Genomic DNA, 13576 nt, shown 5'->3' with positions numbered 1-13576 from the left:
ACAACATATTAGAAAAGAGAGTTACAGATTCGAATTTAAAAAACTCATTACCTTTACTTCCAGCTGGTTAAAGATAAATTCAATTAACACATCATCTTCAAATCCCAGAATTTCAGTTATTCGTTTCGTAATCCATGGTTTTATTACTTCTAGATTTACTTTGACCATGTCTACCTGTTTACAAAAACAAAATACGTTGTGTTAAGATGACGCAGTAAATAAATGTATCAAAATATCAGCAAATTAACGCTAAACCACGAATATGCTGCAGCACAATATCCAGAATCATTCATGTGCTGACCAGCAAATACATTTACTGAATAAATTTTGCAACTTGTCCAATGAATGAAAAACGTACATACTTCCTCGATAACATTTGGCAACCTCAGAAAAAGATCTAGAAAACGAATATTATAGGAGTCCCTTGGTATTCAAGATATTCATATTTTTAAACGTTAGGTTGATGGAAAGACAAGTCCTCCAAGAAGAAACAATTAGTAGGTAAGCAGTTCCATGTTTGTGGCGGTTGGAGTGAGAATAAGGTGGGACTGGTTTTGGGCCATCAGAAAGTAGCTATACATTAATAATTTAGATGGCGTTCCTATGGTGAGCATTAAAATGGATTTTCAGAATCAGCCTTGTGGACAGATTCTGAAAGGCCACCCTATTCAGGTGAACAGGGAAATACACCGTCTATCAGGGCTCACAAAATCTCCTAGCCCACTCACATAGGCGAGGAGATTTTATGAAGGGCTAGGAACATTTATATGTTCCTCACCCTTTATGGCGAGTACAAAGATATAGGAAACAGTAGATTCACCCAAACGTTCTTTGAAGTAAATCACAAATATACGTTTTACTGTACATGGAAGGCCTCTAAGTGACAGCATTGCCCAAATCGAAAATATGAAACGCAAAATCATACAATATAAAAAAAGGCCAGATATATGTTTGTCCGATGTGAAAACGTCTCCCCTCACGCACTTTGGCCATACGCACAGGCTTTCACACTAGTTTAACAATAAGAGTACTTATTTTGTAATATGAAAGGCAGGCCCTTTTTGGGGGCGAGTAGTTGAACTAACTAGACCTGTAGGGCTAGCAAAAATTTGCAAGGCCTGTCTAGCCAAACTATCTAGGTAGTTGAGCAGTCAGTCTTAGATGGAAAAGGAGTCAGTCAAGCACATGCCCAGCCCTCTTAATACAAGTTACACAGAAAGTATACAAATTATTTATACAATTGCATCTATTTGAAGAACCGGGATGTCAATTATAATCAAAAATGACTTACAATAACATTTACAGATGCAGGAGGCATTCCCACGAAGGTTGCCTGAACAATAGCACAAAGATGAGAAAAAAATCTGAAGATGGCTGCCTGTGGAGGGGCTTAGGTAGAGGGCAGTCATTGGCTGGGGGCAGTAGGATTGGTTTATAGGAGAAACGAAAACTGTTTTTTCTGTTACCGAGGATTCCCAGCCTGACAACGGGGAATATTCTTGGTGGGTATTAAGCACGTTATAAATAATTACAAATGTGAATCTATGCCAGACCCCATAGAACCAAAAATCCTGTTAGTCTAGGACAAAACAAAAAGTGTGCCCCAGTGCACTGCATTGTAAGACGCATTGGACAATGATCAAAAGTTACCAAAAGTGATGAACAACGTAACTAGACTAAGGGAAACAACGTTTCCCAGTACAGAGAGCCTGAAGGACATGTCAGTTTTCCCATGATAGATCAGCAAAATCCAGTGTAGTAAAACTGAAGGCTCCGCAGCAACCTTGACCTCCTGGCAATAGGGAACGCCAACCTTTGGTAGAAGTCTGTACTACACAGGTTGGTAGTGTGGCTGAGCACCCAGGCTAATCTCAAGAGGGGTCAATGTGAGCAGTAGGGTTGTAAAAAAAAAAAAAAGCTTCACAGTGACAGATAATCAAATAAACACTCAAGGTTTCTAAGATTAAACAATTATTAAACAGTCCTGTCTATAAGCCTTCTTCAGAAGGGAGCAATATAAGTAACAATTACAATACACTTCAAAACACACTTGGTTTCTCTCAATCAGATGATACCCATTGGGGATGGCACACAGACGCTACCTAGACCCTCAGGTGACAAATAGCTAGGGCACTGTGGACATTGATTTATCACTGGTACATTTAGAGCAATACGGAGTTTGGGTGCCAAGGGTTAGATGGCAGAATAAAACAAAGGTTAACAAATGATTCATAAACTGGTAAGTACTTTTAAAACACTCCAATACAAAGTAAATGAACCCTTTCATGGGGGAAAAGGTAAAAGCACAAAGTCAGGAGGTAGAAGAGTCTCGGACAGCCAGGACAGTCAATGTTAGTTGAACAAAGTCTAGGGGAGCTGAAGCTCTTCTGTGCAGGTGAGCTAAAGACTCTGGTTGAGACTATAACCCGAGATATAGGCCAGTAGTAGAGAAACTGCCAAACCCCCCCCCCCCCCCCCCAACCCCTTTTTTTTGCAAGTAAAAGTATTGCACAATGTTTTTAGAGACATTTGTAGAAATCATATTCACTTGAAGGGCCACAAGCTGGGAGGCTTGTGAGGGGCAAAGCTGTCAGCAGCTCTGTAATGGCAACCAAGACAAGTCTCAACTGAGAACAAGTAAGGCTACACAAGAGGTAAGTCTCCTTCGGTTTACAGTACCTTTGGTTAGAAGAAATGGTTCCGCTGGCTTCTGTTCCTGTGTGGCTCTGCAGATCATGTTCCTGTGCCTCAGTCATGAGGACGACTTCTGGGGACACCTGCAAAACAATGGGAAGGTCGGCAACTGCAATTCAACGGCACTTTGCGGTTTCAGCTCCTCGTGTCTCAGCAAATAGCACCACCACAAACTCTCGGATACCACTCTAGACCTTCCCCACATCTGGGGTCCAGCTCTCTTCAGGTGGCTCAGGCTTGGTCAGTCCTGCTTCAAGGGAGTCCGGGGGCTCGAGTGTGAACTTAAAAGCCATGCGCTTGATGTGGTGTTCCTCTCCCTGGCACTTCGGTTCCAGCAGCAGCTGCGGAAGTACAACTAGCTCCGAGGGGATGTCCAGACGAGTTCACTTTGGGGTTGATTGGTCCCACCAACCCAAGGGGAGAAGTCGTCCTTGTAGGGCTTCTCTAGTCTAAACAAATTTGGAGCTTCAGCAGAGCAGCAGGACTTCACCGGGCAAACCAACGGTCCAGGAGTTGCAGCAGGCGTCTTTTTCAAGTTCTTCTTCGGATTCCTTCGTCCAGTGGTCGATTCTGCCTTCCAAGCCAAAAAGCCCTGCCTTTTATGCAGGTTTCCCCCATATTCATTCCAGCCTAGCTGTCAATCACTCAGCAGGGTGGCTGTCCTGTCCTCCAGCTTTGGGTGCATGCCTGTAACCAAGGGGATTAAGCACAGGGAGTTTCGGGCACCTCCCTCGCTTCCTGCCCCTGCCAGACATGCTGGCGCTAGAGGCGTACTTCACTCTTGAATCCCGCCAAAGACAAAAACAAAGAGACCAAACCTGGTTTGGTCCACAGAGGAAATCTCAAGTAGGACCTTTCTGAAAATAAAATGACGAAAAAACAAGACCTGGGCCATTTTCACAAAATGGGCACTCATGGGTGCCTTACTGCAGCTGCGAACGCAGCCTGCGGTAAATGCACCCAATGGTAGTAGAAAGTAAACCACTGCCACCAGCCATTAATTGTAGAAAGGGCAACATAAAATTGCTACATGAGAAACTAGACAAAGGGTATAGTAAGTAACCCCTCCAGCACCTTATGGTAAGATAGTGTGTGCTGGGTCTAGATTTACAAAATGTACGTAAAGTCAATTTCACTTCACTGCTCCTGAAACAGTTTCACCAAGAGACGGTATTTAAACCTTTGGGAAATTTAAGAGACTTCCCCCAGTGTCACTGCACTCAGGTGTTTTGTGTCACAATGTAAAGATTATGCCTATGGAGTTTGTCAGATTCCAAAGTCAAAAGAAACATAGTCCAAATCACAGAAAAATACATGAGAGCGTGGGGAAAAAAGGTCTCACTCTCTCCAGGTTAAAAATTAAAAGTTCTGAAGTCCAGCAAAAGAGCTGGGGGTCTCCAAGGTAGAAGGTAATTGGCACATTTCTGAAAATTCTCCCCAACATCAGGTTAATAGATAAAAGCAAAATGTCCATAAAAATTGAGGGAAAGGTGCAGTAAAGAGAAAACTTTTCTAACAGACGCATGCACAGCTGAGCGCGAGGCATTCGATACATGCAGGAAACCATCATTCCGAGAAAGTGCATAGCCTTTCGTACGGTTATCTGACCAGCTACATAATGTGGTATTCGAAAAAGCATAGTTTGTACACTCTTGTTGCAGGAGAAGAATAAAGCGTCCTCTGTCTGAATTCCAGCGCCAAGAAACTTTTACTTGACTTGGGCCAAAACTTGATTTGTCATTGATTGAGAAGCCTAGTTTGATCGTCTCTTGTGGACACGCTAGAGGTGTTGCTGCTTTAATTAGCCAGGCGTCGATATAAGACTACACTGGTAAATTAAATGTGGGGGAAATCCCCTGGTCCTGATGGGTTTCCAGTTGAATTTTATCGATTGCTGCCGCAATCGGCACTTCGGCTCTTGAGAGACATGTATTTGGAATCGTTTGATAGTGGTGTCCTACCAGACTCTACTAGGCATGCCATGATTTTGATCTTTCTGAAGAAGGGGAAAGATGATACTCAGCCCACGAGTTATAGACCTATTAGTCTTATAAATGTTGATAACAAAATTCTGGAAAAGTTACTGGCAATTCGGATTGAAAATGTGCTCCCGACACAGATACATGTTAACCAATCAGGATTTGTAAAAGACAGGAAGACATCTAGTAACATTAGGAAGATATTGAATACTATTTCAAAGTAGGAGGGACGTCAGGGAGATTGTGCTATGTTGTCGTTGGATGCTGAGAAAGCCTTCGACAGAATAAATTGGGATTCTCTCTTTTCTGTTTTGTCCAGGATGGGCTTCGGTGAGAAATGTGTTTCTTGGGTTAGGCTGCTATACGCTGCTCCGACTGCTGAGGTTATCACTAATGGTTTGCGATCTGGGAAGTTTGTGCTGGAGAGGGGGACAAGACAAGGTTGTCCTTTGTCACCACTATTATTTGTGATTGCCATGGAAACATTGGCAGAGGCTATTAGGGAGGCGGATGAGGTGGTGGGGTTTACGAGTTGGGGTTGAAACAAAAGATTTGGCTGTTTGCGGATGATATGCCGTTGGCTCTGGTTGATCTGGAAATGTCTGTTCCGGCGCTTATGGGGTTGATGGCTGATTTTCAGCTATGCTCAGGATTCAAGATTAATTGGACTAAATGGGAGGTTATGCCTTTGACACATTTTGTAGACAGGAGATTTATGTTAGACCTGGGCTTTCGGTGGGGTCCTGATAAGATGATGTATTTTAGGGGTGTGGTTCTCTCCTGTGATTAGAGATTTGATCTCGGAAAATACAAAAAAAACAGTGTGCAGTGGATTGAGGGTTGAGCTGGACAGATGGAGTTTGCTGAATCTCACTTTGGGGCTAGGCGAATGCCCCGAAGATGATCTCAGCCCCGAAAATTAATTATGTTATGAGTATGCTTCCTTTGGTGTTACCATCTTTATTTTGGAAGGATTTGGACAGGACGATTCAAGAATTTTTGTGGGATAAGAAGCCACCAAAATTAAAGTTGTGGAAATTACAACTGTCATTAAATGAGGGTGGTATAGGGGTTCCTAATTTCAGAGCCTACCACTTGGCCTTCAGGTCTGATTTTTTGGTACAGTTTGTGGATGAACTTCAGGATGTGTGGGTGGAGGCTGAGACTAGCTTTGTTGGACAATTGACTCCACGGGTGGTCTTGACTTCAGTTTCAAACAAAGTTGTGGAAAAGATCCGCTGGTTGAGAATTTGAGGTGCTCATGGAGAAGTATTTGCAAATGTTTGGGAGTGGATGCATTTAAAGAACCTGGTGCATCGTTGTGGCTTAATCCTGCTATTAGGATTAATGGTAATGTGGTTTTTTGGGTGGATTGGTTTTTGGGTGGAGTGCGGTGGGTGGCTGACCGGTTTAGGGACGGTGTTTGGAAGACAGCAAGGGAATTGGGACAGCGCTTTGACATAGAATTTTAAGATCTCGGATTATGTGAAGCGAAAACCGGCGATTGGGGTTGTGGACTTTGACAGGAGAATTGATCTGTGTTTGTTTACTAGGAAGCCAATTGGGAGGGAAGGTGGCCTGGCAAGTGGAGTGTATAAGGAGATTGTGTCGCATTACAGTGGTAATGACTTGCTAAGAGGAGTGGGGTAGGGGAATAGGTTCGGATATTTCTGAAGATTTGTAGTGTGAAAATGTTAAGTTATGTTCTTTGGGGCTTACGGAGAGGTCGAGACAGATAAAGATTCTTAATCGGGTTTTTTGGACGCCGGAGAGAATGGTGAGTAGGGGGATGTCGGAGAGCTCGGATTGTTGGTGTATTCATGTGGCAGGTACGTTGGAGCATATGTTGTGGGACTGCAGGTTGGTGAGGTTGTTCTGGAATGAGGTTGGTTGGGTGTGTGGTGAGGTGATTGAGGGTTTACCTGCCTTGGACTTCAAAATGGTGATATTGGGGAATGATGAGTCTCTGGAGAATCTTACTATGAATCAGAAGAAGTGGTTGTTCCGAGGGGAAATGATTGGTAAGAAAATTGTTTTGCGAAACTGGAAGACTGTTTTGACTCTGAATGTTGAGACGTGGATGACTGAAATGCAGGATTTGGCGGCTATGGAGAGGACACTTTACAGAAAAGAAGGGAAAATGGGTTTATTTGAGAAGATCGGAGTTACATTTCTTCAGCTATACTAGACTTGGTATTGTACTTGTGTATATAGGGGATGTGGGGGGTGTCTGAGTTGTTGGGAATTTGATTGGGGGTTTTATCTTGTAATGTATATAGTTGTTTCGTAAACCGTTTTGGAATTTAATGTCTTCTAAGGTATGTGATTTTACGGTTTTGTAAAAAAAAAAAAAAATTTCAATAAAAAGTTTTTTAAAAAAATGAATACTACACTGGAATTCACTGTCTGCGCAGGTGAGCAGCCACGACCGCAAGGAACTGGGTGAATACCCTTGAAACTGAGGATATGCCGGACAGAACCACCTTGTACTGTAATGACTCGTTCCAACTTTTCACCAGAGATATTTTCTGTGCGCGCGCAACATGGAAATATGGAAGTATGCATCTTTCATATCCAATGTTGCCATGTAATCCCAGTTTTAGGAGTGGGATTACTTCCTGAAGTGTCATATGAAACCTTTGAGGTTTGACATATGTGTTTGCTGGACGCAGGTCGGACACAGGGCCCATAGTTAAATCCTTTTTGGGGACAAGGAAGTATGTTGAATGAATACCCTTGTTTAACCTCATGAGGGGCCAGTTCCATTGCTCCTTTTTGCAGAAGAACATTGCTCTCTTACCTGGTAACGTTCTTTCGATGGGATGGTCCGATGACATATTCCATTTCTATGACAGTAATCACCACAGCTGTGCTGCTTTGGAAAATCTTCGGCGTCTGCGTCCTGTGTCGATGAGGTCGATACGCCGCCCTCGAGGACCTCCTCCGACGGCCAACGTCACTGGATATTATAAGTAGGACGCACAACGTCTGAAGCCTCAGTTGTAGTTTACCAGAACGTGTGCCACCAGTCTTATGCCAGTCTGACACACAAAGCCTTGCGAAAACTTAAGCTGCAATCGCATAAGAAATTCTGTAGCGGGGAAGGTAGGGAGGGTGCGATAAGGAATACGTCGTCGGACCATCCCATCGCAAGAATGTTAGCAGGTAAGAGAGTAACTTGTTCTTCGAGGGGATTGGGTCCTCCGACGTATTCCATATCTATGACAGACTCCCAAAGCAGTACCAATGCACGGAGGTGGGAATTTTTTTTTTAGAAAACAGAAATTTAGCATGCCCAACCAAATTGCGGAGTAAAGGACCGCCTTGCCAAAGGCCAGATCCTGCCCCCGGATGGAATCGAGGGAATAGTGACGTACAAAAGTATGTACCGAAGCCCAGGTGGCTGCATCACCGATGTTTCTAATAGGAACACCCCTTTGCAGGGCAGTAGAGGCAGCCATACCCCTGGTAGAATGGGCCCGTAGGCCGACCGGTGGGTCCTTACCCGCCAAGTGGTAACACTCAGATAGCCAAAATGATCCAGCGAGACAAAGTCTGTTTCGTCACAGCATGTCCCAAACGCTTTCCAGAGTAACCAATGAAGAGCTGATCCCGGGACATGCGTGAAATATAAAAGCTTAACGCTCTCCTAGGATCAAGCCTATGGAGCCTCTCCGCTTCCTTACCAGGATGTGGAGGAGGAAAAAATGCCGGAAGAACAACCTTCTGGCCTAAATGAAATTCCGATACCACCTTCGGAAGAAAAGAAGGACGAACTCTAAGGACAACCCTGTCCTTATGAAACACAGTGAAGGGTGGCTTAACTGAAAGTGCCTGTAACTCACTCACTCACTCTGCGAGCGGAAGTGACCGCAACTAAAAATACAGTTTTAAGAGTTAACAGTCTCAAAGGACAAGTATGCAAAGGCTCAAACGGAGCACCCATCAGAAACTTGAGGACAAGGTTCAAATCCCAACCGGGCACCTGGAAAGGCGATGGAGGGAACACATTAGTGAGCCCTTTCAGAAACTGAGAAATTAAAGGAATCTTAAAATAGGAACACTCTTCAGACGAGCACTTAAATATGGACAGCGCCGCCAGGTAACCTTTAATGGTCCCCACTTGCAAGCCCCTGTGCGCCAAAGAAAGCAAAAAAGACAGAACTACAGGAATGTCACACAAAAAGGATCCACATTCTTAACCCTGCACCAGTCGCAGAACTTACGGCAACGGTACAGGGACTTTGTCGCTGGCCGAGAGCAACACCTCCATCACGTCTTCAGGGAGGTCCCAATCCTTATACCTCAACCTTTCAGAAACCAAGCGTGAAGGTTGAGGGACCTGACCTCTGGATGGAGAACCTGACCCAGCTCCTGTGAGAGCAGATAGTCTCGGTAGGGAAGACGGCGTGGAGGGCAGATGGACAAGTCGAGAAGGTCCGGGTACCACGTCCTGCGGGCCCACGCCGGAGCAATGAGGATCATCCGGGAACCGAACCTCCGTAACCTCTGCAGTACTTGCGGGATGACGGGGACTGGAGGAAACGCATACAGCAGTGGGAATGACCACTCCACCACGAATGCGTCTCCTAAGGCTCCGATTGGAGGAAATTCCCGCGAGCAGAACCTCTCTCACTTCCGGTTGACACTGGAGGCGAAGAGATCCACTTGAGGGGTCCCCCAAAGAGGCGAAGATCTCCAGGAGAATCTCCTGAGCCAACTCCCACTCGTGAGTGATCGCGCTCTGCATGCTCAGAGCGTCCACCGTCTCGTTTTCGTCTCCTGCCAAATAAACTGCCGAGATCGAAACTTCCTGCTGGATTGCCCAGAACCAGAGCTGCATCGCCTCACTGCACAGAGGAAGTGAACCTCCCCCCACCTTTTTGTTGAGGTAGTGCATGGCCACTGTGTTGTCCGTCAGGATCAGGACATCTTTCCTCGCACAGTCGGCAGAAAAGCCTTCAGGGCTAGCCTGACGGCCCTCAGCTCCAACAGATTGATATGAAGTCTGGACTCCGACAGAGACCAACGACTGCTGACTGTCAACTCGTTGGCATGAGCGCCCCATCCCGTGAGGGATGCGTCCGTCACAATAGTCACCTCCGTCCAGGGCAGCCAAAATGGAGCCCCCCCCTCATCAGATTGCCTTCGTCGGCCCACCACAGAAGGTCCCGGGCGACCGAAGACGGCACCTGAACAGGGTCCGACATCCTGCCTGAGGACTGAGACCACTGGAGCTTGAGTGCCCATTGCAAAGATCTCATCCGCAACCTGGCCTCTGGCACCAGAAGAATGCAGGATGCCATGAGGCCGAGCAGTCTCAAGAACTCGAACGCTGGGCGAGTCTGGGCAAGTTGAAACTTGTGCACCATCTGCTGAATGTGATGAGCCCTCACCTGGGGAGGAAAACACTGCCCCAGGGACATGTCGAGCACTGCTCCGATGTACTGAGTTGGTGTCAAATGGGACTTTAAGTTGAGGGAGAAGCCCAGCTTGTGGAGGGAGTGGCAGGTGACTGACAGATGATCCAGCACTTGCGCGGGAGAGCGCGCCCTGATCAACCAATCGTCCAGGTAGGGGTAGACGTGAATCCCCTTTCCTGAGGTGCGCTGCCACCACTACCATGAGCTTGGTGAAGACCCTCAGTGCGGAGGTCAATCCGAACGGCAGGACCCGAAACTGAAAGTACGAGTCGCCAACCGCAAACCTCGGTACTTCTTGTGCTTTGGATGGATCGGCACATGAAAATAAGCGTCATTGAAGTCGAGAGACACCAACCAGTCCTGAAGTTGAAGGGCCTGGAGGACTTGAGAGAGAGTAACCATCTTGAACTTGTCCTTCCGGAGGAGCTTGTTCAAACCGCGCAAGTCCATGATGGGTCTCAATCCCCAGTCTTTCTTGGAAATCAAAAAAGAAGGGGAATACCATTCCTTGTTCCTCTCCGCTACAGGCACCAGTTCTATGGCGCCTTTCTCCAGCAGGGATTGAATTTCCTGCACAAGGAGCGGATCCGGACTCTTCAAAGAGAGATTCCCTGGTGGATTGTCTTGAGGCCTCTGCCGGAAAAGGAAGACAGTAGCCGTGGGTTATGATCTCCAGAACCCACACATCTTAAGTAATGGCGCGCCACTCTGCAAGATGCTGCGCCAGCCTTCCCCAACCAGCGAACCATGGGACATGGCCTCATGACGGAGCTGAAGCGGCTGTGGCGTTGCCTTAGGGCAAAGAGGCAACAGCCCGAGCGGCCTTGGCACCTAGAGTACCTTGTTTACCACCTCTGGCACTCCTACGGTGGCCCCTTTGACTGGCAGCTCCTCTCACTTTACCAAAGGATGAGTAATAACAAAAGGAACCTCCCCTCCATTGCTGTCCCATAGGACGAAAAGGTGGAGGTTGTCGAACTGCAGCGCCCAACGACTTCGCTGCAGCTTTTTAGGTCTGCAACCTCTCAAGGCTCTCGTCAGCCTTGATGCCAAAAAGATGTTCCCCGTCAAATGGCATGTTGAGGAGCCGGGCCTGCACATCAGGAGCAAAACCCGACTTCCGCAACCACGCAAACCTGCGTATCACGGTGCTCGCCGCCATGGACCGGCTGACGCAATCTGCCATGTCCAAACCCGACTGAGCGGCCTCTCACATGGCATCCTTGCCATCCTGAACCATGGCAAGGAAGCCATCCCGTTCATCCCCTACGTGAATATGTTCAGCCGCCAACCAAACAGTTCCACAGAGTGTGCGTGAAACGAGACAAGGCACAAATGGAGTTGGCCCCCTGAAGCGCCATACCCCCTGCAGAAAACACTTTCTTCGCCCAGCCATCAAAACGCTGGTCGTCCCCATCAGGAGGGATGGAAGGGTACAACGCCTGCTTTACCGGAGCCGTAGCCGCCTGCACCAAACTCTCCGGAGTAGGGTGCTTGTACAAGTAGCAGGGGTCACTACTGGCTGGGCGGTATTTTCGCGGCAAAGATTTGCTCACTGCCATGAGACTCTCCTGAGCAGTCCAACCCGCCGCCACCCTCCTCTGTAGAGCCGTGTGAAACGGCAGTACCGGGTCAGTTGGTGGACCAATTTTGAGGATATCCGTAAGGTCATCCTGAACAAACTCCCCTGGGAGAGCAGACCATCCCAAGTACTTGGTGACCCGTGACATAAGGCACCGGTATGAAGAATCGGCATGAGAGCCAGTCTCAGGCCTACAAAACTCCACCTCCGGAGAGGTGTCCAACCCACTAGCATCATGCAGGGACTGCCTCAGGTCCTCAAACTGGCAATGGCCCGAGAGAATCTTGTCAAGCACCATGCCATCATCAGAGCTCTCATCCACCTCTGAAATGAACTCCAGATGGCGGTAAGAAGGCACAGAACTGGAACCAAAGCCATGCTTGACCTTGGCCAGAGCCTTTCTAGGCGGTTCCCCCGAGCCACGGGGTACCCCGTCGACACAGCCTCGAAAGGCGGCGAGGGCATCGAGTGAATCGGCGCTGGCGACAGACGCGGCGCTGACAACATCGACGGTGTCGACACAGGCCTTGAAGGCGGATCCCCGAGCGTGTCCCTTGACATCCTGGGCGCCGACGACTTCCTCGGAGGCGGAGCCTCGAGAGAGACCGCCGACGACCTCGGCGCCACAGGCGTCAATGTCTTCCTTGAAGACATCACAGGTCTTGAGTGCGTCGAGGACCGGGACCTGGACCGGGCATGCCGAGAACGATTCCCCTTGTCAGAGCGGGACCTTTCCCGCGAATCGTGATGACCACCCGAGCCCGAAGGCGTACGAGCGGCATCTCTCGGCTGATCACGACCTACCGCACTCGGAGGCGCGGACGGACCAGTGCCCTGTGATTCGAGAATCGCCAACATTTTCTTCCCGAAGGAAGCCCATTCCTACGGTGTCGCATGCTTGGTTGGGTAAGCGACCCGGCGACAGGCGGAGTCCTCGGATGAGGACGGGGAAGGCGACCGATGACGGCGCTTCCGGGAGTGCCTCGAAGAGGCAGAGGAGTGGCGAGACCGACACCGGGACCGAGACCCACTGGACTTCCGACAACGACACAGAGTCGCCCCTCAAGTCGTCCGTCAAAAGCCCAGCAGGTCTCGACTTCCGGGGCTTGGACACCTTACCTACCGATAACTTCTTGCGCTCCCGCAAGGCTTTCGACGTGAGCAACTGGCAGTCGACACAGTCATCAGTGTTATGGGCCTCCCCGAGGCACCAGAGGCAGGCGTCGTGCGAATCTGTGACCGACATATTGGACCCACAGTCCGCGCACTTCTTAAAGGCCGGACGCGGTGTGGAAGACGAGGTAGACATCTTCACGAAGAAATAATTCACAAACAGGTTTGAAGAAACGAGAAAGCAACAGAAACACAAAAGAATGGAGGCGCGCCGAGATTCCTGAAGCGAACACGTTCACGGAAAATACGGAACTGAGGCTACGGGCGTTGTGCGTCCTACTTATAACATCCAGTGACGTCGGCCGTCGGAGGAGGTCCACGAGGGCGGCGTATCGACGTCATTGACGCAGACGATTTTCCGAAGCAACACAGCTGTGGTGATTACTGTCAGATATGGAATACGTCAGAGGACCCAATCCCCTCTAAGAGATTATTTTGTCTTTTAAAATGTGCTTTGTTTGGGTGGATGGTAGTGAGGAACTTTATGGAGCAACCCTTTGGAGACGGTGGAGAGAACCCACTTGTCCGAAGTGAATTCCTCCCATGCGTGGGCGAATTGAGAGATCCATAACCCCCCCCCCCGGACCACTCTACCCAGGAAACATGGGAGGAAATCTGCATCATATTGTCACCGATTACAGCCTCTTCCATGTCTGAAGCCCCTCCGATAACCGGATTGAAAGGGGGTTCAGTGTGTAGTGTTCGATTAGCAAGGGGATGAAGAA

General features: G+C 48.2%; 1 protein-coding gene across 14 annotated transcripts in view; it reads right to left on the bottom strand.

Annotated features, from left to right (window-relative positions):
- The window catches only part of SRRM1 (serine and arginine repetitive matrix 1), a 935651-nt gene that overhangs the window by 749458 nt on the left and 172617 nt on the right, over positions 1 to 13576 (bottom strand). For all 14 annotated transcript variants that reach the window (XR_011279577.1, XM_069622717.1, XM_069622715.1 and 11 more), the window contains exon 3: positions 52 to 174. Coding sequence is in view for 13 of the 14 variants with exons in the window: in XM_069622717.1 (XP_069478818.1) it covers positions 52 to 174 (123 nt within the window). In the remaining variant the exon portion in view is untranslated. The remainder of the gene's footprint in view (positions 1 to 51; positions 175 to 13576) is intronic.

Source organism: Ambystoma mexicanum, chromosome 11 (assembly GCF_040938575.1).
Source record: "Ambystoma mexicanum isolate Mex_15411 chromosome 11, UKY_AmexF1_1, whole genome shotgun sequence".
Taxonomy (NCBI): domain Eukaryota; kingdom Metazoa; phylum Chordata; class Amphibia; order Caudata; family Ambystomatidae; genus Ambystoma; species Ambystoma mexicanum.
This window is presented reverse-complemented; position numbering and strand designations above follow the sequence as displayed.